The 27305-nt window shown below is 50.9% G+C and overlaps 1 protein-coding gene across 1 annotated transcript; it reads left to right on the forward strand.

Annotated features, from left to right (window-relative positions):
• The first annotated feature begins 426 nt into the window (after window positions 1-426).
• On the forward strand, window positions 427-26712 carry STOM (stomatin). Its single transcript, XM_055302261.1, has 7 exons — window positions 427-576; window positions 12579-12682; window positions 13772-13844; window positions 14842-14924; window positions 18333-18536; window positions 20184-20318; window positions 24730-26712. Exons 1-7 carry the CDS (start codon window positions 516-518, stop codon window positions 24922-24924), a joined length of 855 nt encoding a protein of 284 aa, XP_055158236.1. The 5' UTR covers window positions 427-515; the 3' UTR covers window positions 24925-26712.
• The last annotated feature ends 593 nt before the right edge of the window (window positions 26713-27305 follow it).

The following is a 27305-nucleotide window of genomic DNA, read 5'->3' on the forward strand; positions in this document are numbered from 1 at the left end:
CCGCCCCCCGCGCCCCCCGCGCCCCCCGGCCCGCAGCCACGCGCTCGCCGCCTGCTCGCCCCCGCCCGGAGGGGGCACCACCCTCCTCCAGCTCGGCTGCCGCCCCGCCCCGCCCCACCCCGCGCCCCCCGCGCCCGCACCTTCCCCTCCGACACTCGCCCCCCGGCTCGCTCCCCGAGTCCTTAGGCTCCGCCCCGCGCCCCCCTGCCCCCCTGCCCCCCGCCGCCCTCCCCGCCCTTCCGGCGCCGCCCCGGGGCCCCGCCCAGCCTGGGGCCGCGCCCCCTCAGGCCCCGCCCCCGGCCCGCGGGCCCCGCCCACCCCGCCGCCGCTCTGGAGGGACGGGCGGGGGCGGGGCTGGGGGCGTGTCCTCCTCCGTCCTGGGCGCCGATTGGCCGGGCCGCGCGGGGGGCGGGGCCGCAGCCTGGGTCTTGGGCCCCGGGTCTCCGCCGAGCATTCCTCGCGGCAGCGGCTCTTGCTTTGGGCCCGGGCGGGAGAGCGGCGCCTGCGGCTCGGACATGGCTGAGAAGCGGCACCCGGGGGACGTCGAGGCCCGGCGGCTCCCCGACTCCTTCAAGGGTGAGCCCCGCGCCGCCGCCCCCGCCCCTGCCCCCACCCATCCCCCCGCGGATCCAAGGGTCGTCGCCGCTGCTTGGAGCTCCGGGGACGCGGAGGAGCGGGGAGGGGGGCGGGGGCGCTCCGAGGGGCGCGGGGGGGCGGGGCGGGGGGCGCGCTCCGAGGGGCGCGGGGGGGACCGACGCCCTGGCGGCCGCTCGTGGCTCCCGCGGGGCCGGCGCCGTTATCCCGGGGCTCGCGTGCGGCCGGAGATGCTTCGGGGCCGCGGCCCTCCCGCCCCACCCTCCTGCACCGGCGCCCCCGGGAGACCCCCATCTCCGGGACTGAGAACCCCCCACCCCACCCCTGCAGGCCGAACGTCCCGCGCAGGGCTAGCCCCTGAGGCTTTGCCTCCAGCCCTCCCCGCCCCACCCCTCCTGCACCGGCGTCCCCCCGGAGACCCCCATCTCTGGGGCTAAGAACCCCCAGCTGCACCCCTGCAGGCCGCACGTCTCCCCACCCCTGCCGGCGGCACGTCGCGGGCAGGGCTGGCCCCTGAGGCTTTGCCCCCAGCCCTCCCCGCCCCACCCCTCCTGCACCGGCGCCCCCCGGAGACCCCCATCTCCGGGACTGAGAACCCCCCAGCCCCACCCCTGCAGGCGGCACGTCCCGGGCAGGGCTGGCCTCCCGCGCAGCAGCCTGTGTTCGTGGGAGAAGAGAGGCTCTTTCAGGCAAGCTCCACGTCCCCCTCATCCTGTCCTCCCTCCACTCCCTGGTCCTAGGGACCTGCCTCCGGGCTTTTGTTTCCGACTAGGAATTCTTTGAAGTGCTCCCTCCCTACTGGGGCCTTCCCTGGCCTGAAGGCAGAAACCTTGAGTGGCTCCGGAGCGGGGGACCCTTGAGAGGGCTACCCCCTGAACCTCCGTGGCTACCTCCGTGTGGGGGGGTCGGGTTCCAATGGGGAGGTGACAAGCCTCCCAGGGGTGCTGCTTCCCGCCCAGGGGTGCTGTTTCCCGCCCAGGGGCTCCGAGCGATCCAAAGGAGTTCTGTCCAAGGATGCAATTTCAGACTGGATAACCTTTTAGAGGGGCTGGGGGAGCATTTCCAGGGCCCCACAAAGAACACTGTATTGGACTTAACTATTCTGATTAGTTGTAAAGCCAGCCTCTAATAGAAGCCCCATTTCCTTTGCCCAGCCGTCCTTCCCAGGAGCATCAAAAGAATTATCCCTCAAAATTATCCCTGCTAAGCACATTGGAGAGTAAACAAACTTCCCAAGTCAGTAGTGAATCAGGAAGGACAGATCTGAAGAAATTGCTACTCCAAGAGGTTGACATACTTCAGCGTCACACAGTTTATAAGTAATGGAGCCATATTTTATTTTATTTTTTTAAGATTTTGTTTATTTATTCATGAGAGACTCAGAGAGAGAGAGAGGCAGAGACAGGCAGAGGCAGAAGCAGGCTCCACGCAGGGAAGCCCATGTGGGACTCCATCCCAGGTCTCCAGGGTCACGCCCCAGGCTGAAGGGAGACACTAAACCGCTGGGCCACCCGGGCGTCCCTGGAGCCGTATTTTAAATCTGCCTTTTACTGACTCTAAAACTCGCGTCCACCTCTGTCATAGTTGGTTCTTAGCCTAGGCAGGAAGGTGCGTGAGCTACTTCCCTCTGTGCCCTGACCTGGCAGGAGACTAGGACCTTGAGGACAGTATTGGCAGTTTGGTGAAAGCAGTGGGAAATCTGTTTGCAGAAGTTCGTTGGGAATACACATGATCTATTATTTATACTTAATATCCCTTTAGTTGTTTTTTCATGGTCACAGACCAGTTGTCACTTCTAAGTTCTTTTTCTTGGTTCTATGATTCATTTTTTTAGACAGTTTTTTTTTTCAGAATCTAATGAAAACTATGTGCTCCTCAGAAAATTAAACATACAAATCTTTGCTTAGTCTAGGTCACTTTTTTCTTTAAATATCAACCTTTGAGATGCAACACTAGTAGGAAAGCCATTGTAGAATTTATTAAATAGAATTTATTGAGTGCTTGCCCTGGGTCAAACACAGCCTAAGTGCTTTACAAACATTATCTAATTGCAGCCGTGTAACAGCTCCACAAGGAAAACATTATCCACCATTTTACAGCAAGGGGACTGGGTCTCAGTAGAAAAATCACACGTGTGTGTGCTCCAGAGCTGGGTTTCAAACCTGAGCTATGTGATTTTCCACGTTCCCTATCTTAGAGCTACCTCCAAACAAGGAACCCCTCAGACATGGATGGTGAGAGACAACAGAGAAAGCCCGAAGGAACCTAGCTTCTATCCAGACCTCTTGAATAAGGCGGCTTCTGCAGGAAACAGTGGAATATAAAAGCCCAAACTCTGTCTTTTTATGATTTTGCTGACAGTCTCAGGAATGTAAATATGACCAAACCTAGGGCAAGACTACTTTTTCTTAAAGCCAGTACATTCCCTTTGTAATGAAATGATGGAGGTGGATTGCAAAGAAATGTATTATAATTAAGAGACACGTCAACAGAATATATCCCTTTGGGAGAATGCCTGAAAATAAGCAGAATCAAGGGACTGATTTGTTTATTACAGTTGTTACAGCTGATCGGGCTGGGGAGAACTTTGTAACTTCTTTAATAATTAATCTGAGTCAAACCATCAATGGTCATAAATTAACTCAAACCAATGACCAAGTCTAGTGAAGCTGGCGTGTGTGTGTGTGTGTGTGTGTGTGTGTGTACGCACTTGAGTATATATACTTGATTAAGTAGGTTCTTTATTACATGTGTTCTTATTACCGATAGACTAATTGGGTTAATATTATCTTGATAAAGGAATTACAGTTGTCACAATAATACATTTTGAAGTGTGGAAAGGAAAAAAGTTAGAGATTACAGTCTATTGAGAAAAGGAAGTATGTGCCAGTTCTCCTTCCTCCACTCTTTTTGAATCTTTATTCTCTGCGACTGGTGAAGAAACTTAAACCCCAGGCATTTAGCCTGACATTTCGGAAGATGCAAGCAATCAAGTTATCTGTTGTAAGGTCTCAGACAATAAAAATTACACCAACTTTGTTCAGTTGTGAGCACACTAATGGTAAGAAGGTACAGTGTAGTGAAATGAGAGTGGAATTCACAATTCAAGGATCTGAACTGAGCTCCCCGTTCCACCCCCTACTACCTGGTTCACCTTGGGCACGTCTCCGCCTTCCGTGTCCATGTCCCCGTCACCGTCGTGGGGGTCCTCTTACTGCTGTAACTGTCTCCCAAGGCTTCAAGAATCAAAGGAGAAAATTTATGTGAATGTACTTTTGAAACATTAAAATGTCAACTATTAAGCTATTTGTGAATGGGGAAAACAAAGAATGAAGTTAACAGTGACTGTTCAGAAAACCTAGTAATTCTGCAGGGAATTTAAATTTATGGACAAAACAGTTGTATGCAAGACAGTCCAAGAAGGTTTAGAACTTTTTTGTCCTGCTCAAATGTAGTCTGTTTCTCCTCCAGAGATGGAGTCCCCTGGCAGGTTGTTAGTCTTGATATTTTCTCTGCGGTGTTTAGGTCCCAGAGGGCAAGTCACTTTACTAAAAAGTTTATGCCTGTAAATTGTATCAATATGATCTTTAGGCTGTGATAAAAAAAAAAAAACAGCTGCTATTTTTTGAATGTTTCCTGAGGGCTTTTGTATGAGAGAAGTATTGTTCTTTTCTCTCATTTTACTCCTGAGAAATGTTAGTGGTAGAGTTGGAATCAGATCCCGGAACCCTGAGCTCTTAGCCACGGCCTAGCTTCTTAACCTCAATTAAAAACTGAGCATCTTACGATCTAGTTTCCATATGCTTCTGTCGGCGCCCACCTCCACCTTTTTTTAAAGTAAGCTCTATGCCTAGTGTGGAGCTTGAATCCATGACTCCGAGATCAAGAGTTGCATGTTTTACTGACCAAGCCAGCCAGGCGCCCCTGATTTTTAGTTAAAATGATGTTGCCCTCCAAAGACTTTAATGAGAAAAACCTAATTATAGATATTTAATATGTCCAAATAAATGAGCAGGGGGGAATAAAAAACAATGGAAGAAGTAGGAGGGTTTTGTTCTCAATATATTTCAGGTCTAATCTAAATTTAATTAATATAATTTTTTTAATTAATTAATTTATTTATTTATGATAGCCACAGAGAGAGAGAGAGGCAGAGACACAGGCAGAGGGAGAAGCAGGCTCCATGCACCGGGAGCCCGATGTGGGATTCGATCCCGGGTCTCCAGGATCGCACCCTGGGCCAAAGGCAGGCGCTAAACCGCTGCGCCACCCAGGGATCCCAAATGTAATTAATATAATTACATGAAATTGCTTTTTTCCAATTTTTCAGACTACAACTGTTTCTGTCTTTCCATCATGGGCGATACTCCGTCCATACATATTCATTCTGACCGCTGCTTTGGGACAGGATGATTCTAAAGTGTATTCAACAATTATTTACTTGGCAGATGTTTTTTGAGTACCTGTTATGCTCTAGCCGTCTACAGTATTCGCTCTTCACACTTACCCTCTGAGGAGCAACTCCTGTTAGCCCTATTTTTAAGTGAGTAGCCTAAAGCACAGAAGGTTAAGATATTTTCTCAAGATCATACAGATAATAAGTGGCAGAGCCAGCTTTGAAGCCATCATGCTATATTGTTTTAAGAAGACCAAAACCTATGGGGTAGATGGACCTTGAATAAGGTAATTACAAGAATGATAAATATGTTTTTAGAGAGGGAAGGTGTTTTAGGCAATTAGGAGAGGGGGACCTATTTAAGACTCAGGGAGTTTATTTTTTTTATTTTTTATTTTTTTAAATATTTATTTATTTATGATAGTCACACACAGAGAGAGAGAGGCAGAGACATAGGCAGAGGGAGAAGCAGGCTCCATGCACTGGGAGCCCGACGTGGGACTCGATCCCGGGTCTCCAGGATCGCGCCCTGGGCCAAAGGCAGGCGCCAAACCGCTGCGCCACCCAGGGAACCCAAGACTCTGGGAGTTTAAATTTAAAATTACTCATGACACCCTCACCCCATTTTCCTCCTGCTTTGTGGCTACAACATTTGAGTGAAGAAGAGCTACATACAGAAAGTTCCCCAAGATGCTTAGGAAACAAAATAATAACACTTATTTAATTTCCTTGCTCTTTTTGAGCTAGGCAAAGGACTCCCTTTATTTCGACTTGTATTGGAAATCTTTCTTAAAAGGGTTTGTCCTTTCCCTTTTTCTAGTATCTCATGGCAAACACATTTTATGATTGAGACCCCATAATGCTTGACGAAGGTTGTTTCTTTTGATCCAATATTTGTAGCCCTCAATGTATGTTTATAATACGGAGGAAAAAGTACCATCCGCAGCCATGGTTCTTAACGTGATACCTTCTGGCCTGCAGCCACTCCAGCCCAGAGAATTTCTTCCCTAGAGGTTTAAGGGCAAGAGCATTTGAAAAACTATAACCCACGCCTAGTTAAAATAATCATTTAAAAGATGGGTTATAGTGTGTGCTTGTCTGCTTTGAAAGCCTCTGCCCAAATGAACTCTGCAAGTTGTGATCTTCAATAACCAACATTCTTTTCAACATACATTTATTGAGCTCCTCCTGTGCGCTGAGCTCTGCCCCTCTCACTCCACCTGGTATCATTTCTCTCTGTAGTGTGCTGCTGCATTTTTGTTTCTCTCTTGACTTTTTTTCTCCATTTATTTTTTTTAAAGATTCTATTTATTTATTCCTGAGAGACCCAGATAGAGAGGCAGAGACACAGGCAGAGGGAGAAGCAGGCTCTTTGGGGGGAGCCCGATGTGGGACTCGATCCCAGGACCCCAGGATCGTGCCCTGAGCTGAAGGCAGACGCTCAACCACTGAGCCACCCTGGCTGCCCCTCCATTTATTTCTTTTCTTTTCCTTTTCTCTTCTTTTATTGTTTCTTTCCATTCTTTGTCTTGCTTTTAAAATTCCAATCATTTGAAAAACTCATAGTAAAGTTTTGATTTATTGGAATAGGTCATTATTAATGAAATATGTCTTCCATCCTTTTGCCTGTTTCCACCTTCAGTGTTTACTCAATCAGGTCTTTTAAAGCCCTTGTTTCAAAATGACTAAAGGAGAGAGAAACTGAGGATCTGGAAACTGTAGCCTTACTTGAAACACTGAAACCTCAACTGTATTCTATAACTCAATAAAGCCCTCCTCAAACAGGTTAATGTATGGGGGGAAAAAAAGAGATAGCTGGGTGCAGGGATGGGGCAAAGGGCCTGTGGACCAGATCTGGCTTACCTCCTATTTTTCTATGGCCCAGAAGCTACAAATAGTTTTTATATTTATAAGGTTTTTGGTTTTTTTTTTTCAAAATAGAATATTTTGTTACGCATGAAATTCGGATGTCAGTATCCATAAGTTTTGCTGGAACCCAGCCGCCCACCCGTGTGTGTACAGTCTGTGGCTGCTTCTGCAATACAACAGCAGTTGCAACAGATTCTGTGGCCTACACAGCTAAATTTTTTTCTGACCCTTTACAGGAAAAATGTGGAAATCCTGAAACGGAATCTCTGAGGAAGGGTAGTAGTGACCCAAAAGAACATTTATATCCTTAATATTTATACCGTCCAGAAAAATTCAACAATTGCCAAGGCTTTTCATTTCACCCTACTGTTGCCCCGTAAGCAGTGCTGTTAGGGCCATACTGTTAAAATGTTTTTGAGACCAAATTCCTAGGCCTCTTATCTCTCCCCACCAAACAGCAGTGTTCTTGGCAATGCATGAAAATATGAAGTGCTTCACTTGCATTCTGGGAAAGGAGAAGGAAAAGACTGTCCTTAAATGTTACTATTCAGGTATTGCAATAATGCTTGGGCTCATCTTTTTTTTGTGTGTGTGTAATATGCACACGACTCTGAGTTAGACGTTGTGTAAGACCTTTCTGGCCTTTCCCTGAAGAGGAAATCTAATCTTTTGAACTTTGGAATAAAATCTCAATGATAAATGGAATTTATTATTGCACATGATTTCCAGTAGTGCCAAGTTCAGTAGACCTTTTTAGTTAATCAGCTGATACTGTATCAGTAACGACATGTAGTGCTCTGAAATTATGCCTGTTATCCTCTTGAAAAGATTATTTTATTGTGTTTTTGGATCCCAACCCAACAAAAATTACTGTACAACTTTTTTTTTCATTTCTTTCATGATTTTTTCTGTTTTCTTCTGTCTCATCTCAGAAAGTCTTTTGCTTTATTACTTTGGGAGTCAAGAGGGATATTTCATACCTACTTTGCAGATTTTTTGTGAATATTAGGAAGAAATTATATAAGGAATCCGCTTGTGATAGACGTTCAATAAACGGTTATTATTAATAATATTAAAAGACACCTCCAGAATGAGAGAAATTTAAGAATTGTACAATTTCACCTTTTCAGCAAAATTAGTTTACACAATAAAGATGCATGGAAATTTTGCTAAGCATATATGCAATACAGCAGAGTTTCTATTTCAGAAAACTCGACACAACCTAAATGTTCATTAGGTTCATGGAACAATGAAATATTATTCAACTTTTAATAGTAAAGAATATGTACAGACCTGAAAAGATGTTCAATATAGGGGGGAAAGCAGATTTAAAATTATTATGTATATCATTATTTCATTGAAAGGACATGTAGCAAGGCAGAAAATAATTGCCTTCTAGAGATAATGAAAGCATAGATAATTTTTCTTTTTTAATTTATTTAGCTGTAATTTCTAATTCTCATAGGGACGATACTTTGCGCTTTTTTTTTCCTCTCTTAAAATAAGAGAAAAAAACGATCTCTTTTAAAATTTATATCAGTTCCCTGGAGATAAGTCTAATTTGAATATTCGGTTAAACAGTGTTGATGTATAAACATAGCCATTTTCAAAACCTTGCTTTCGGTTAGTTAAAAATTTAATGCAGTTTTCAGAAGAGTTGGTGGGAGAAAACAAAAGAAAACATGGACAAGTTGTATTTACAAGCAAGTATCATAGGGTCACTAATCTTTAGGAGTTTTCCCACCCAGCAAAGTGTCAAGATTATCAACCAGAATATCTCAGGAATGCTGATTGCTCAATATTTGTCCTTCACCTCATATAGCTGGTAGGGAGGATTCAATCTTCAAGGTAATGACCGAGAAATGAAGGAAATGAATTTCGTGAGATTTGGGGGAGTAACTGGGAATTTCTCTTTGGCCTGTTAGTGGTAGATGACTCAGTGTCCTAAGCGTAAGCCTCACCTCTCTGAGGAATGTGCTTTGTACACCTTTATGAGCTATAACCAGGTGAGGAAGCACTTCAAGGGCCTAGAAGGGGAGAGAATTACATGGAATGGTGCCATCCCCAGTGTATATTTCTAGCGGAACGTTTGAGAAGGGAAAGACCGAGCCCAATTTTCAGGATATCCATCTCATTTCTTGTTGTTCTTCATTTGTAATCCCATGTATTCATTCGGGGCTTTCAAAAAACACTGCATCACCATGGGAACTGAGCACATGCATACATGTGCACACACACAGGAAAAAATACTGGCTGGGATAGGAGAAGAGTAAGGAACATCGCTGCCCTCAGAGAGCGTATAGTCTGATGTGTTCAGGACACAGCTATGTGCGTTGCCTGGAGGTAGGGGGCTGGGGGCAGGACTTTAGAAAGTGCCAGGTGCTGTCAGGGAAGTATCTGGCCGCTCTGTGCCTTGTTTGGAATCCATTTCACTTTGGAAGCCTAGACCTGAGCCTGGCCACCAGCCTTGAGACTGTTTTTGCTAAAAATAGGCACAGCTGGAATTAAGAGGCCTTCCTCTGCAGGAACATCAGATTTCATTCTCAGAACGCCTACCATGCTTTCCCAGTTTGGATACTGTCATGAGAAAATGCTCCAAATATGAAAATGTCTTTAATGAGGATTTTTTAATTCAGAGGCAAAGGACTGAAGGAATAAATTGACTTAGAACGTGGGCTCATAGGATGACCTATGTTTGAATCTCTGGTCCTCCTCCGTCATGTGGTCTTGGGAAAGCTTTCTTGCTTCACTTAAACTCATTTGTAAAATAGAATTAAAAATACTTGGGGCAGGGACCCCAAATGGGTGGCTCAGTTGGTTAGGTGTCTGCTTTTGGCTGAGGTCATAACCTTGGGGTCCTGGGATCGAGCCCCGCAGCAGGCTCTCAGCTCAGGGGGGACCCTACTTCTCCCTCTCCTTCTGTGGCTCCCCCTGCTTGTGTTTTTTCTCTCTCTCAAATAAAATCTTTAAAAAAAAAACAAACAATACTTCACAAGACTTTGCAAAGAGTAAGAGAGATATACACCTAAAGCAGTTGAATAATAAACCATCTACAAGTGGCTGCTGTGATGTCATCAGTCGTGATGATGCCTGGTGGAGCCTTCTGCACAAGCAGCATGGTGGCCTTGCTTAGTGTATCCTCTTAGTAAATATGTCGATGACCCCACAGCTCCAGGAGATCAACTTAGAGCACTTTTTTTTAAAAAAAAGATTTTATTTATTCATGAGAGAGAGAGGTAGAGAGACCCAGGCAGAGGGAGAAGCAGGCTCCATGCAGGGAGCCTGACGTGGGACTTGATCGCAGGACTCCAGGGGCCTGCTCTGGGCCGAAGGCAGCGCTAAACCGCTGAGCCCCCTGGGCTGCCCACGTAGAGCACTTTTATTCAAGTGTGTGTACCACGTTTACCTCGCACGATGACACAGGATCAGAAACCACAGTCATTTGTAGCATTTCTGGTCTTCGTCCTGTAGTTTCCGAGCACTTGACCTGGATGCCAGCTTCTGTTCCCTTTGCTCCCATGCTCTCAGCCTGAATTCTGCTCATTTCTTGGCATGCCGTGGATTCCAGGGCCCGCCTCCCTGCCATCTTTGCCTTTCCAAGCCATAACAACTGCCCAGCCTACCTCCTCCCCTCTTGCAGTCTCCCTTTCATTATTAAAACAGCTCCTAGAAATATTCCAGAAGCTTTATTGGTTGATAAGAAAAGTGATCATATCCCTTGGCCTTTTCAGCGCCTCTGCCCTCCACAGAGAGGAAAAACAAACTAAAAATGAGGAAGACCCTGGATGCAGAAGGTGGAAAATGCAACCCAGGAAATGATGGTTTCCCAGGATGGGAAAGGCAGTCCCTGGCCACCCGCTCGCCACCTGAGAGCAAGTCCAGACGCTGCTCCCAGAGACTCTCTTAGGAAAGGAAATTGGTAGAATTTCTGGCCCTTGAGAAGAGGTTTGAGGTTGAATCAATACATACATTAAAAACAAAGGGAAGAGGCAAGACCATGAAGAAAAAAGTTGTATGGGACAGAAAAAAATGAATTTGACATCCCTGCACGGCTTAGCTTGGAGTCGATTTGCATATTCATGAGATGTAAATTTGATGGTGACCTAACCAAAATTATGTAATTAGAAGGATGGATATATTTATGGGGTGGGGGCGAAGCTAAACCCGCTTCCATAGCAGAAAGTAAGTTATGTTCAAAATGGAGAAGGCAACAAGTAGCAACAGCAGCATGTTTCTTAGAAACATGGACGTATCCACCCAAACACTCGGCCAACAGAGCAGGTGCCTTTGAGGAGAGGAAAACTGGAAGAGGTAAGCGGGGGACTGCTCTCTTTTTAAATTAATCTTGCAGAATTTCAGGACTTTTTAAACTTCATGCAAGTATAGCTGATAAAACATTAAAACACACCAAGCACAGATGCAGGGCGCCTGGGTGGCTCAGTCGGTTAAGAGGCTGCCTTCGGCTCAGGTCATGATCCCGGGGTCCTGGGATCGAGCCCCAGGTCGGGCTCCCTGCTTGGCGGGGAGTCTGCTTCTCCCTCTGCCCTCCCTTTTGCTTTCTCTTTCTCAGATCTTTAAACACACACACATGCACACACACGCACACACGCACATGGGCCTAGCAAGCAAGGCAAAAAAGGGAGGTGCGAGTAATGGGAGAAAAATAGGTCACAGATCTTATTCATAAAAATGTGTGTGGTTTGGAAGAATATTCATCACCTCTGGATTGAATAATTTCCCCCTCTTTATAACTTTTCTGAATTTCTTGCATCAGGAAGGTGTTCCCTTCCTAATAAGACAAAGAGCTATGTCATGTTGCAGGAAAGGAAGCAGCTAGGAAAGGGAGAGGAGAGCTAGGTACAAATATGATTAGGACGCCTTGTTCACGATTGTGAGAAATCCGAGGCAATGTGTCTAATCATCAGGAAAAGCATAATAAACTATGGTGCACGTGCCCAGGTAAACAGGCCAGTCATCTTTAGCTAAGCCGCGCTCTCAGTGTAAATGCTCTTGGCCTCCCTTCCCCACCCTTTGGCTGCCTTCCCTGACGGGTCCGTCGCCCAGAAGCCCCTGACACCCACCGCCGTCACCTACCTGCCCTGCCCCCCGTCCCGCTGTCCCCGCTGTGAGTGACCCCTACTCCGTCTTTTCAAAATGCCCTGAACAGGTCTACCTGTACGTGTACCACCTAATAGGATAATTACCTGTCCCGCCCACTGACCTTTATCCTCCCTTCCAGCCGGGACTGGGTCTACTTCTATTACTTCAGTGCCGAGCACAAGGCATAGTAAACATTAGGTGCCTAATAAATGTTTGCCAGATAAAAATAATGGGGACGGGGCGCCCGGGTGGCTCTGGGTGAAGCATCTGCCCTCGGCTCAGGTCATGATCTCAGGGCCCTGGGACCCAGCCCCGCATCGGCCTCTGCTGGGTGGGGGGGGGGGGTCTCCTTCTCCCTCTGCCCTCCGCCTGCTTTGCCAGCTCGCTCACTTGCTCTCATAAATAAACTATTTTTTAAAAAGTCCTGGGGGAAATCTTTGTCCTGTTAAGTAGATTAGAAAAAGTAGCACCTGCACTTCAGGTTTATCCCAAGAATTAGGTGGGAGAATCCACGTAAAACAGTACGATGCCAAGCACAGGGGCGTCCGTGACAGAGGATGGGGGGACGGCAGGACTGCTGCGAACGGGGACAGGAGCTGTGTATTTTCTGTTTCCACAGATAGCCCCAGTACGGGCCTTGGACCTTGTGGCTGGATTTTGGTGGCTGTGTCGTTCCTGTTCACGGTCATAACCTTCCCAGTGTCAGTATGGATGTGCATAAAGGTAAAGAATACGTCGCTTGCATCTGCGAGTTAGGTCAGCCGCTAACCTCACAAACCCACGTAGTGCGTGTGGAAAAGAGAGACCTCCTGGCCTGTGATGCTTTCTCCTTCATCTCTCCCTTGGAAAATTCACTCTAGTCGCCTGCTGTGGTGTAATTTTAGGACTTCCTTTCAGCCACTCTCCAGGCAGTCCTCCTGGGTTAAAGCAAGGGTCACCGTCTGGAATCTGAGGCCAGGCCTGTGGGGTGGCCCCGTGCAGAGTCAGGACGCAGAGGTTTGCGACCGGCTCCATTGTTCACTGTGTGACCTTTGCCATGTTTCCTCCCTGTAAAATGGGAGGAAGTAACAACACCCACTTTATGGGGCCGTTGTGAGGATTAAATGATCTATCTAATCATACTTATTCCAATGCCTGGCATATGGTTCAGTGTCCCCCCCACCGCTGGTTATTTTCTCCATAAAGTTATTAATACTTTGATAAATGACTATTATTTACATACTCCTCACATATGCTGCCAAGAATTTTCAGATCCGTTTATTATTACTATTATTTAAGGAATCAGGAAGCAAAACTATATAGAAAATTTAGTTGTTCTGTTTTGGAGTTTTTTTCTGTATTAACAACACACGAGTAACTGAATGTTAGCAGCTGAGGAGTAAAGTTAGGGATTTGCTCCTCTATACTACCCTATACTTCCACAAGTTTTATACAGTGAAGAGCGCTTGCTTTTATAATCAATTTAAAAAACTAGTAAGTACATACTATGTTTGGTAATTAAACATTGGACATGTTATTTGTACATACTGTCTAGATTTTACTTTATTTATTTTTTTACGTTTTATGTGTTTAAGTGATCCCTATGCCCAGCATGGGGCTCGAACTCACAACCCCGAGATCAAGAGTCGTGTGGCCTAAAAGATGGAGGCAGCCGGGCGCCCTGATACTGTTTGGATCTTAGAGAAAAAAATAAAGTAGAGGAACATAACCCGTTTAGAGCAAAATATATGTTTAAGAAGCCATAGATGAACGTACAGCGTATATGAATATGTGTACTCTTCATGTTATGTTATTATTTGTGTTTTAATCTAGATCATAAAGGAATATGAAAGAGCCATCATCTTTAGACTGGGTCGCATTTTACAAGGAGGAGCCAAAGGACCTGGTCAGTACTAGGATTCTGGGTGCTTGGCCTGGGGGCCGGATTCTTCATCTAGTTGATGCGAATTCCCTAATGAGGGTCCCTTATGGGTCGACTTAGAAAAGACTAACAATAGCGGTGGTGCGGGGCCAGCCGTGCTGCAGTCACCCTTTCCTTCCCGTGGCTCCCCTCCCCTTCCCAGCCAGCTGATAAGATTATTTTAGGCCAAGAATAGCTGCAGCCCTGGAAGTCTGAGCATAAGAATGCTACTCGCGGAAGGCTTTCTAGATTTGATTCTTTCTGCCTTATATTTGGCAAATGTCCCTTAAGCGCCTGCTGTATTCCAGGCTCTGGAAATCCAAGGGAGCCTAGAGTAGCGCTCCTGCCCTTAGGGATCTTGCCGTCTAGTGGATACCAACAGGGCGCGGTTGCATCCCACGGGACAGGTACTATGATCGAGTAATTGCAAGTAGCTGTGGACGCCAGGGACAAGGCCAGACCCCGACTAGTAGGATGAGACCAGGCTTTGGAGGTGTCCCCTTGGCTGAATCTTGAGGCATGGAGCGGTGTTCCCCGCAGAAGGGGCGCCTCGTGCAGGGCGGGTAGAGGGGAGTAAGGCAGGCCCGGGACCTGCAGCCAGCCCAGCCCAGCGAGAGCGTGGAGCTCGAGGAGGGGCGCCGCGGCAGGCCACGCAGGACCTCGAGCCACGGTCGGGCTCATAGTTCAGAAAAGGCTGCTGTGCTTGTGGCCGAGAACAGGCGCCCTGGGAGGGACGCCGGAGGACGTAGGACGACTTGGGAAGGATCGCACTGGCCCAGGTGACCAGACAGCCAGCGGCGGCGGCGGAGCAAGGAAGCATCCCGGCTCCCCCCCGCCCCCGGCGGCCGCAGGTTGGGGGAGAGTAAAGGCGAGGGCAGCGAGGCCAACGGGCTCCTTTCAGCTGGTCACGTCGATTCTGGGGGAGTGGACGGGTGCCGGGGTGCCGCTGTCTCTCCATAATGCCCGTGTTTCTTCGTCGCAGGCTTGTTTTTTATTCTCCCGTGCACCGACAGCTTCATCAAGGTGGACATGAGAACAATTTCATTTGACATCCCTCCTCAGGAGGTAAGGCGGTCTTGGCAGAAGCAGACAAGTCAGCGTCGTGCGTGAGAGGAGCTGGCGGAGAGAGGAGCGGGGCGCGGTGCTGCGCACAGGCTCAGAGCTGTGTGCGGTCACCGTTTTCTAGCTGCAGGACTTGGAGCAAGTTCCTTAACCTCTCTCTGCCTCAGTTTCCTCATCTGCAAAATAGAGGTTTTATGTATATATTTTAAATATTTTATTTATTTATTTGAGAGAGACAAAGCACAGAGGAGGGGAGGGAGAAGCAGGCTCCCCGCTGAGCAGGAGCTGGAGGCGGAACTCAATCCCAGGACCCCGGGATCATGACCTGAGCCAAAGGTAGATACTTAACCAACTGAGCCACCCAAACGCCCCTAAAACAGAGGTTGTAATAGCAGGACCTGCTTCATAAGGTTCTGGTGAGGACTGCCTGAGACATCAGATGGCCAGTGCCTAGAACAGGGGCTGATAAATCTTAAGTGACACATAAGTGCTTATGATTATCAGGTGTAGCGTAATGTTACCCTAAGTGTGACGTCAGCATGATCACATTTGTCGTCATTTTTACGGCCACATTTCTCTACTATGGGTTTCTGATAGGAAATCTAGCTCAATATAATACTCTTCTGCGGGTTCTTGATTTTATTCTAGATGAACTGGTTAGAAGCCAAAGACTTGGGAGCTTCTCATTTGGCACTTTAGATAAAGCATATAATGTTTTATAATCATAATTAGTCTGTGCTCTTAATAATGCAGTTGGAACTCACAGCAGGGGACCCCTGGGGGCTCAGCGGGTGGGCGTCTGCCTTGGGCCCAGAGCGTGAACCTGGGGTCCCGGGATTGAGTCCCGCGTCGGGCTCCCTGCATGGAGCCTGCTTCTCCCTCTGCCTGTGTCTCAGCCTCTCTCTCTGGGTCTCTCATGAATAAATAAATAAAATCTTTAAAAAAAAAAAACAAAAACAAAAAAAACAAAAACAAAAAGCCCACAGTAGGATCCCTGATCCCTGAGAAGCTTTGGCTGCCGTGGGGCACAGGGAAGGCACCAGGCTCCGTGGCCACAGTGGCAGAGCCGGGCCCCGCGTTCGGCTCCATACTAACCGTGGTCCGTGTTGGCTCCTCGTGGTTCGTGACGGAGCCACAGCCCTGCTGGGCTGCGTTTCCAGGGGTATCATGACCATTGCAGATGGGAAGCCTGACGGCAGGGGGACGGGAGGGACGGGAGAGGTCTGTCAAGTGTTTGCTGGCCAAGGGCCGGCTCTTGTCCCTGGATCCAGGAGCGGCGCGGGCACGTCCCTGCAGGCCCAGGGCCGGTGGGTGGCCGTCGCACCCTATGACCCACACAGACGCGGGACGCCGGGGATCGCTCTCCCACGAGAACAAGGCTAAGCTGGCCCGTGTTCTCTGCGTGTCTTCCCGTGTTTCGGAGAAGACGGCCTCCGAGGAGCCCCGCGGTGGGGCTGGGGGCCCTGGCGCCCTCCCCTGTCGCCACCTTCCCGTGGCTCCCTTGTCCCGAGCTGAGCGGGGCGGGCAGGCCTTTTCCCGACGCCCCGTGAACTTTATGAAGGGAAAGAAACGTTCCGCCCACCATAGACGGGCAGAGAGGCCACAGCTTTGGAAAGCTCTGGCTGTGACGGTCCCAGGGGCAAGAAATTGTTTACAAATGATACACATTCTCTAAAAAAAAAGAAAAGAAAAGAAAAGAAAAGAAAAGAAAAAAATGATACACATTTTCTTATCACATCCTGGGAAATAATGAATTTTCACATAAGATGGTAACACAGTAGTATTTTTTAAAGATCAGAAAAGACGAATGCTGCCCTGCCAGGCGGGCGCAGCAGCCATGTGACCCCACTGCCAACCCCGCTGCCGTCCCCGCTGCTGTCCCCGCTGCCCTCCCCGCTGCCGTCCCCGCTGCCGTCCCCGCCGTCCCCACAGCTCTGCGCCTCACAGGAGCCGCGGCATCCACAGGACCTTCGCCGTCACAGCAGCTCGCGTAGGCTTGGCCGCTGTCGTTAGCCTCATCTCACGATGAGGGCCCCCGGGCAAGCGCTCTGAAAGCCCCTCCATGGTCACCAGGGGAGGAGGTTTCGCGGGACAGCTCAGGTTCCTGACCCTCCCTGCACGCTCTGCATCAATCCCTGCGTCCCTAGGGTCGCCTCTCAGTCGGTCTCGTTGACTCACTGCGGACGGTCTCGCCAGGACAGAATGCCCTCCGGACGCGCAGGGCAGAGGGGCAGGTGGCGGTGGGCAGCGCGCCACGTGGGACGGTGCACAGGGCGGAGCATCGAGCCTGCTCCTTAGGGAAGCTCCATGGGGGAGACGCCCCCATGGGCGTGTGGGGCGTGTGGGGCACAGACCCGGGGACACTGGGGAAAGCGTGGGTTGGGACCGTGGTGGGAGCTTGTGGGCCCTACACCTGGTCCCGCGTGGAGCGCGGCCTCGGCCCGGCCGGTGCCCCGTGGGCCACACTGCCCGCTGCCCTGGGCCGGGTACGAGAGGCACGGATGTGCTCGTCCCCGAAGCGTTCTTACGCAGCGCGCTGTAAAATGCACTTTTTCCCCAATCGCATCCTATAACCGTGTCCCCGTCCACTCTCCGTCCCACTTTACTGGGCCCCTTAGGCAGAGTCCGTCCCCCGAGGCTCGGCTGCGTGCCACGCTGTCCTCCCTGCCTTGGATACTCGTGCCCCCCTCAACATTGCTTCTTCCTTCGGGCGTAGCTCAGGTGTCCCCCTGCCACCCACTGCTGTCCCTCCTTTGTCCATAAAGGCTCCCTTGATGCCCCACCCCCTGCCTGCTGCTGAATGGTGTCTCAATATTTGTTCATTGATTGAATTACCAGCACCGATGAATAAGTGAATGGGCCTTGTTAAAATTCTAAAGGCATCGTTAGCTTTCTGAGTCCATTTGGGCTGCTCTAGACAAATCCCATACGCTGGGTGGGTCACAAATAACTAAAATTTACAGCTCCTGGTCCTGGAGGCTGGAATCCAAGGTCATGTGCCAGTGGGCTCAGCGGCTGTGGGGGGGCCTGCGTCCTGGGTCATAGAGGACCCAGGATCAAGCTTCATGAGCCAGTCACATCCCAAAGGCCCCACCTCCTCTCGCCATCACATTAGGGGCAGGTTTTTGCCTCTGAATTTCAAGAGAACACAACATTCAGCCAGTGGCACTTACCAAAGAAAATCAGCCGCTGTTTTAAGATGTTCTGCAGAAGAACATTCCTTACAGTTTGATCAAAGAAGGATTTAGGGCACTGGGGCGGCTCAGTCTGTTGGGCGTCCTGGGACGGAGTCCTGCCTTGGGCTCCCCGCGCCTTTTCCTGTCTCATGAATAAATAAATAAAATCTTTTTTAAAAAAAAATTAAAGAAGGGGCTGGTTGGCAGACGTAGCATCGCGTTCTTTCCGCCGCAGATCCTCACCAAGGATTCGGTGACCATTAGCGTGGACGGCGTGGTCTACTACCGCGTCCAGAACGCGACCCTGGCCGTGGCCAACATCACCAACGCCGACTCCGCGACCCGTCTCTTGGCACAGACGACTCTGAGGAACGTCCTGGGCACCAAGAACCTTTCTCAGATCCTCTCGGACAGAGAAGAAATCGCACACAACATGCAGGTGAGCCCCCCCACCCCCACCCTGGGCTGTCAGTCGCCGGAAATTCAAGACGAAGCCCAAGGGTTAGTGATTGTTTGACGACTTTTGACAAATGCCAGTTGGGGGCTCGCAGGCCGGGCTTCTCTCTTCGCAGGGAGGTTTTCTCAAACTTGATGGAAGGGAATATTTTCTGGGCAGACAGCTCATGGGTTAACAGCTCGGCTGCATGCATGATTTTTTTTTTATTCCCCTTCAGTGTGTTTTTTTTCCCCCAGAATTAGTACTGATTTTTGTCTTTAGCACGATAGTTCCAGGGTCGTCCCGTAGGACAAGACCATGCAGGTGTGGTTAACGCTGTATTCTCCGCCCAAGGCCCAGGACTTCCCTTGCCACTCGTCTGCTTTCCAGTCTTTTTTGAGTAATAGATCATGAATCAAGCCTGACTTGTTCCAAAAAGATAAAGTACGAAAATCCAAGGTCTTTGTTATTTGTATAAATGTCATCGTGTGAAATCTATCACCTGGTGCCCGCAACGACTGCAGGGAACGGAAGCTGCGGTTTTGTTCCTCCCACCGTAGAGGAACGCGGTTGAGCGGGAGGAAGTAGGACGGGGACGCGGGGCCCTGGGGGCCGGTGGCGGGCGGCCCGCTGTTCTGGTCACGGACCTCGGGACGCAGCCATGCCGTCCGCTCGTGACGCGCTGCACGGTTAAGGAGTTGCAGGAGACGTGAAAACAGGCCATCACGGTCCGGCCCTTTTAGGAAATAAAAGTTGGCCGACCCCTGCTCGAACTTCGTAGCAATAGAGTCAGGATCAGCTCCCCGACCGCCACCCGCCCTCCTGCAGCCTTGCTTCCCGCAGAGGACGCCTACCCGCTGCCCCTCTGCACCCCCCGCCCCCCTGGCCCCTCTGCCCCCCTCTGCCTGCCTTGGGCCCCCTCTGCCCCCCTCTGCCCCCCTCTACCCCTCCTGCCCCCTCTGCCCCCCTCTGCCCTCTCTGCTCCCCTCTGGGCCCCCTCTACCCCTCTGCCCCCCTCCACCTCCCTCTGCCTCCCTCTACTCCCCTCTGCCCCCCTCTGCCCTCTCTGCTCCCCTCTGGGCCCCCTCTACCCATCTTCCGCTCTGTCCCCTCTGCCTCTCTGCCCCCCCCTGCCTCTCTGCCCCCCTCTGCCCTCTCTGCCCTCTCTGCTCCCTCTGGGCCCCCTCTACCCCTCTGCCCCCTCTGCCCCCCTCCTCCCCCCTCCACCTCCCTCTGCCTCCCTCTACTCCCCTCTGCCCCCCTCTGCCCCCTCTGCCCTCTCTGCCCCCCTCTGCCCCCTCTGCCACTCTGGCCCCTCTGCCCCCCTCCGCCCCCCTCTGTCCTCTCTACTCCCCTCTGCCCCCCTCTGCCCCTCTGCCCCCATCTGCCTGCCTTGGGCCTCCTCTATCCCCCTCTGTCCTCTCTGCCCCCCTCTGGGCCCCCTCTACCCCTCTGCCCCTTCTGCCCCCCTCTGCCCCTTCTGCCCCTTCTGCCCCCCTCTGCCCCCTCCACCCCTTCCACCCCCCTCTGCCCCCTTCTATTCCCCTCTGCCCCCCTCTGGCCCAGCGCCCTGCCCCTCCCCAGCCCGGGACCCGCCCCGGCCACCGGTGCGCTTGGCCCCGCATCGTCGCCGGCCTTCTCTCCTACCAGTGCACCCTGGACGACGCCACTGACGACTGGGGAATCAAGGTGGAGCGCGTGGAGATCAAGGACGTGAAGCTGCCCGTGCAGCTGCAGAGAGCCATGGCCGCAGAGGCAGAGGCGTCCCGGGAGGCCCGCGCCAAGGTAGGCTCGCTCGCCTTTCCCTTTCTTTCCTTTCTTCCTTCTTTTTTTTTTGTTCTTTGCCCTTTCTTTCTTTCTCTCTGTATTTTTTCTATTGAGTTTTCTTTTTAATTGCAAAACAGTGAAACGGTGTTACAAAAGTGGAAGTAGCCCTGGAGTGTTGGGTCAGGCTGACAGCCTCCCCGGAGCTTCGAGCCGCATCCCCCAGGGGCCGCCCGGTGACCGTGCGAGGCGGGCTCGTCTGATCGAGGGGCAGGGCGGCCTGCTGCGGTTACCCAAGCGGGTGCGCCCACGGCTCCCGTCGCCCCACGACTTCCTGGGAGCGCAGCACGCGGCAGAGCAGCCCATCCCTCTGCGGCTCCGCTCGGGGCCCCATATTTTGTGTTCCCAGGCCCCCCGCCAAGCACAAACTAACAGTTCTGACTTCAGAGCCACTGGGCGATCCTGTCAGTGTGCTTACCATTCACTCTTCCCCCCTTTTTAAAAAAGATTTTATTTATTTATTCATGAGACACAGAGAGGGAGAGAGAGAGGCAGAGACACAGGCAGAGGGAGAAGCAGGCTCCATGCAGGGAGCCCGATGTGGGACTTGATCCCGGGTCTCCAGGATCACGCCCTGGGCCGAAGGCGGTGCTAAGCCCTGAGCCACCAGGGCTGCCCTGATTTTTCTTTTTTTTTTAAGTGATCTCTACACCCAGTGGGTGGCTTGAACATCACAACCCCACGATCAAGAGTCACACGCCCTACTGACCCAGCCAGCCACGTGTCCCGCCTTCCCTATTTTTGTCTCCTCTTTCTCTTCTCAGGATCTTCTTCCTTCTTACTGTTCCCTCTTCCTCTCTGTCCTCATAACTTTTTTTTTCCACTCCTCTTTCTCTGATGTCTACTTTTTCCCCTCTTTCTTATCATTACCACCTCTGGAGCCCGCATGGGTGCATGCCCCCAGTGAGAGGTATCGAGGAAATATCGATCAACCTAACCCAGGAAAGAGGCTCTCTGGAGCTACGGGGTATCTCACCAAACCCAAGGTTGGGAAGTAGCGTCGTCTCCCCAGGACTGTCAGGGGCCACAGAGCAGTCCAGCCCGAAGGAAACTAACCATTCTGTTTCCTGGGCCCCACCTCACTGCTGACAACTTGAGGGCGGAGGGCCTGACTCCAGTTCAGCACGCCTTCCCCGTGGAACACTAACCGGGACCAACCAGCTTTGATCCCACATTCACGGCGGGGAGATTTCCTTTAGCAAACGTTTGGTTAAAAGGTCAAAGTCAGGGCAGCCCGGGTGGCCCAGTGGTTTAGGGCCTCCCTTCAGCCCAGGGCATGACCCTGGGGTCCCGGGATCGAGTCCCGCGACGGGCTCCCTGCACAGAGCCTGCTTCTCCCTCTGCCTGTGTCTCTGCCTCTCTCTCTCTCTCTCTCTGGGTCTCTTATAAGTGAATAAATAAAATCTTTAAAAAAAAAAAAGTAAAAGTCGGATATTAATAAGGTCCCACAGCCCCTTGCTTGTGAATAGGTGGAGGAAGAGGGTCAGTTCTCAGAGGAGGAGTTGCTGTGGGCTTGACTGATCTACTGAGATGCAAGGAGCAAACCAGTCTTTTCTGCTGGAAAATAGTAGTAGCCAGAGAGGACTGAGGCAGAACCGGGCCCTCTAGGAGGATGCCCTTTAAGCCATGGGGTGGGCACTGTAATTTCTTAGCCAGCACTGAATATAGTAGTAGCTCATTCAACACACTACACCCAGAATCTTCTACCAGCCAGAATGGTTAGGTTTTCCTAATGTGATAATTGAGCTCCTGAGGACAACCTGGTGATCCCACAGAGCCCTCGGGTGCTCTCTCTCAAAGTCATCATGTTTCGAAGACCAAGGGGGATTTCTGGTGATGCTAAATATCTCCGACTCTAATCTAGTTAGTATTTGGAAGATCGGGAATTGCTTTTCCCTACAATGTAGCGTTAACCCCCAGCGCCATCGCTAAGCCGTATTGACTAGAACTTAGGATACACAGATGACCTCGAATGTCAGAGCCCAAGTGGTCCTCAGAGACTATCCTCTGAAGGTGACAAATAACCTGGCCCAGATGCTGCCGCCCCCCCCCCAGCCTCCTATTCCCCTGCCAGTAATTAACCGCAGCATTGTTTTCCACTGAGCTTAGACTTGACCTCAGAAACCTTCTGCTGTGGTCCAGGTAACAAGCCTCAACTGCTTGGAATGGCCCTAAAAATAAAACTTGTTTGCCATCCCCCTGTTCAGATGAAAAAGTTGAAGCCCAGAAAACTTATGTGATTTGCTCAAGGTCACACAGTTGATTATTGGTGGTAGAAACTAAAATTCCCCTCTGTTCCTCACTATCCCCTCTCGGCTTTCTGTGATAGACTCAGCCTCCGTGCAAGTGTCCGCACCAGCTAGGAAAGAGAATTTCTTACAATAGCGGGAAGACGTAGAGGAAGCCGGTTGGAATGTTGAATTACTGCGCCTCCATTTGGATGAGACTGTAGGGACCTTCTAGAATAGTCTTGTGGACCTGGGCAGTGACTGTCTTTAAGGCTACAGCAAACGGATCCCCGGGTGGCTCAGCGGTTTAGCGCCGCCTTCAGCCCAGGGCGTGACCCTGGGGTCCTGGGATCGAGTCCCGCGACGGGCTCCCTGCATGGAGCCTGCTTCTTCCTCTGCCTGGGTCTCTGCCTCTCTCTCTCTCTCATGAATAAATAAATAAATAAAATCTTTTTTTAAAAAAAGAAAGATTAGGGCAAACACATAGAATCACAAGGAGTCTCTCTCCTCCGTAAAATACGGTAAGTAACCCTGCACCGACCGTAAGGCCATCTGTTCAAAATCCTATATTCAGGTTCTCGTGGAAAATAGGGAGTCTGTTTCTTCAACATACGAGCTGTGAAGGAAAAGGGTAGGAGAGCCTGTGGATTAAGAGACTTCAGAGAGAAATTCCTCAAGCTAATTAGCCATTGGGGAGATGCAGAGTCAGATCACAAGCAGATGCCGCGCTAGGCGTCCACCAGAATGGCTTCCAAAAAAAAAAAAAAAAAAGGAGGAGAAAGAAAAGTACCGAGTGTGGGTGAGAGAGGAACTGTGCTCATATTCTGCTGGTGAGACCGTAAGTTTGGTGCCTCCGCTTTGGAAAACCGCCTGGCAGTGTGTGCACTCGTGTGTTTACCAAGAGGCCCGCACTGGAAGGTTCACAGCAGTACCGTGTATCGCCCCAAACTGGGAACTGCCTACGTGTCCTAGGTGGTTGCAAGGATAAAATATGCTTTATTCATGCGAAGGAAAACCATACAAGGAAGAGAATGAACGTACAAGTCCTCGCAGACGTGCTTTGGGGGAAAGGAGCCAGGCACAGAGGAGGACGGCACCTGCCCCAAGCTGGACAGTGTGTTAGCTGGGCCTCTTCAAGTTTTTAGACCAGCTCCTATGCCCTTGAGATGCAATCCCTTTCACACTTACATCCTCCCTCATTTCCTTTCTTAAAACTCTCAGAAGAGCGCCCGGCACGGGCTTTCGGGTTCGTATTCCCAGGCCTGGTCACCTATTAATTGAGAGGGTGGAGGACAGACGTGCAGATCCCCGTTGTCTGCACTCCTCGGCCAGTCCGCCTGGGCTCCCCAAGGACCAACAGACCAACCCCACGTACCTGAAAATGCCCGGCTCTCCAGGGATGGTCTGTCGGTCCGAGGGGTTGATCAACACGGGTTTGCTGGGCAGACGCCCCACGCCCCACAAGCAGCTCGCTTTCCCTCCATGGCCTGGGCTTGGGGACAGCCCCGCAGGTGCTGCCTCCACACCGTGCCTGCCTGCTGGGCCTGGCCTCCCGGCCGAGAGTCCAAGGGACGGATGGGAGGAGAGGAGATAGCCTTACAGCTGGTCCGTGTCCAGACCAGGGGGAAGAAACCTCCAGACCATGTCCTTATTGGACATGAGATGACATGGAAGAAGCCAGAGCTGGTGCTCTCGGGGCAGGAGCTTGTTTCTGCACGCTGTACGCATGCGCCTGCCCTGGAGCACAGTTACCGGAGTCACCTGGCACCTGCCCCGCCTCACGCACCTCGGTGGGACGTGTTCGTTATCTTGAGAAATTACGGTTCTTATCCTCTAAACTGAGGGCCTCTCTCAGTCATACCACATCCCCGCCGTCCATCTCAACCCCTGCACCGTATTTCAAATTGTCCCTCCGCCCAGGACCCCGCGACGTGCGAGAAGGGCCACAGTGCAGGAGGACGGAGGCCTTGATCTCCGGCAAGTCAGGTGCAGGAGGAAGGACGTGCGGAGACTGGGCACCTGGAAGGGATTTCCTTAACGCTGCCTTGGTCGCTCCTGGAACGTTTCGTGTCCATACCCGTTTGACGTCTGTCGCGCGACAGCCACCTTCTAGAGGTTGACCACTCCCGTGTCCTGTTCCGTAGGTCATTGCAGCCGAGGGAGAAATGAACGCATCCAGGGCCCTGAAGGAAGCCTCCATGGTCATCACCGAGTCCCCTGCGGCCCTTCAGCTGCGGTACCTGCAGACCCTGACCACCATCGCCGCGGAGAAGAACTCCACCATCGTCTTCCCCCTGCCCATTGACATGCTGCAAGGCATTGTGGGGGCGAAGAAGTGAGCCCCAGAGGCCAACAGAGATGCGCCCTTCCCGGCCAGGGTAGGGCGGGGACCAAGTTAGCCCTTAAGCCGTACGGAGAGTAGGGCGAGCCCTTGACTATCCTTCCTCTTTCCTTTTCGTGTGTTGACTACAAGGTTCTTAGAATGTGTAGCGACTCTAGCGACAAAGATTGTAAGCTTGTAAACACTGAGGAGGGGGCGGGAGGGGACTGGCGACCTCTGGAAGGTAATGTCTTACTCCTTAAAATATTTAAAAGCCCATATATTTAGATCATTATGTAATAGGGTCAGTGCCCCTTCCTCGACCTTCACTGGGCCTCCTGCACCCCCTAGCTGCAGCCAGGCCAGAGGCAAGAAGACCGTGACAAGCACCACTCGACGACCAGGCCAGACCAGTGCTTTGCAGAAAGCAGTGACCAGCCTCTCTGGGCCACACGTGCCTTACTTGCGGGGAATCTTAAGGAAACCTTCCCGCCTCCCGCTTACTTTCTAAACCCAGGCCGTGTTTTAAAAGCATCCTCTCTCAAGAGTAGTCATTTCCTTCCCTGTCCCTGTCCACACTGGACAAAATCAGTGTCAAGATCAGTGAAAAAGATCATCTTCACCCTTGAAAGACTCTTAAACCCACCGTCACAAAGATCATATCCTGTAGGAATAATAAGTTTCTTCTCTTTCCGTTTTTGAAACTTCTTTGAGCCTCTCTAGGACCAAATGATTCCCCTGTGGTCTTTGAAACCAGCTACATACTTGTCACAAAAGTGCTTTTTTCCTCACTTTTGCCTATTTTCATATATCTGGTTCTAGGTGGTTTTTGAGCTTTTTAAACGAAACCCGCAAGTTCTATAAACACCTGTTTATATACCCATTTGAATAGCTTAAGGATTAATACTTTTTAAGGACATGTCTTCAGAAAGCCGTTCTATTTTCCTCGACTGCATGCTGTTAACTGTCGCACGCTGTGAAATACTTTGGTTGCCCACCCCGTTCATTGAATACTCTAAGGAATTCACGATATATTGGGCATATTAACAGCCAATGAGCTTGGGAGGACACCGTCAGACCTAGGATATATACAGGGATCTAGGGCGTCTTCTCTATTTGCGGGGTTATCTTCTGTCACCTGTGTCCGTGCTGAAAGAGGAAGTGGCCAGCCCCCCGTGAACCATAGTTGTTTCTCTTATGATATTAAGAAGCACCTTCAGTTTTGCAAATGCCCGTGAATCTGAGCAACCTGGCGTTTTCCTGTTGGTCTGAAAACCTGGCTGGTGGAGGCTCTGGATTCAGCTAGAGAAGCCTTAGGAAGGGCGGCTTCCGCACCCGGCCACCCTTCACATCTGTCCTCAGCCCCGGACTGCGGGCGTCCCTTCCCCGCTCCCCCATTTCCAAGCTTAATTTAGGAAACCCTGAGCCACGTACCCGGCTTCGCAGCCGAGTTTATTAGGTGTACGTGATGCATTTTGCCTTGGAACCTGAGTTACTCATTTTAAACAATGATCTTCTCTTTTTTGGTGGCGACCAGTGAGGACCAGGAAACAACCCCACATCCTGGCTAAAAATCTCTTCTCGGCTTAGAGGAGTAACAGTGCTTTCTGCTTCTTGGGTTTCCCTGTTTCCAGATACCAAACAGTCTTTACCCCTCTGCCTTGTGGCTTCATAGCCCAATAGGGTGGGATTAAATTGCTTAAGAGGGAGGAAGCATAAGGGGCTGAGGGGGAGCGTCAGTGCAAGATCCCTTTCCACGTGGCCTCTCTGCAATGCTGTACGTAATAAAGTGTGCACTTTTACTCATTTTCCTCGGGTGAAAGCCTGTTTCTGCCTGCATTTGGTGTCTGGGTTTCACTTTTCAGAAGAGGCACAAGAGCCCCTCCCGTCCTGGGCCGGCCACGTCGGCTTCTTCGTGTGCTCTCCGCAGGCCAAGAAAGGAGGAGAGGTTACATTCGTCCATCTGTCCTCTCTCGTGCAGGCTCCACGGTGCACCTGCACACACGTCTTCCCTGGGGAGTGGGACCCACGGACACCCCGAACCCTTCGCCGGGTTAATTTCCCTTTGTCCTCACCGTCTGTCACCCAGTGGTCTGTTGCATCCCCAAGGCTTTGCACGCTGCCCGGCCCCAAGTCCCTTAGCAGACACCTGCTGACCAGCCCAAGGTCCGACACAGGATGCAGAGGCCAGCCTCCATGCGCCGGTTACGGCGCCTCACGATGACTCACACGTTGCAGATGACAAAATGCAATTTAATTAAAAAATTTTTTTTGAGATTTTATTTATTTATTCATGAGAGACCCAGAGAGAGAGGCAGAGACACAGGCAGAGGGAGGAGCAGGCTCCCTCCAGGGAGCCCAACGTGGGACTTGGGGTCACGCCCTGGGCTGAAGGCAGAT

Source organism: Nyctereutes procyonoides, unplaced genomic scaffold (assembly GCF_905146905.1).
Source record: "Nyctereutes procyonoides isolate TBG_1078 unplaced genomic scaffold, NYPRO_anot_genome, whole genome shotgun sequence".
NCBI classification, from domain to species: domain Eukaryota; kingdom Metazoa; phylum Chordata; class Mammalia; order Carnivora; family Canidae; genus Nyctereutes; species Nyctereutes procyonoides.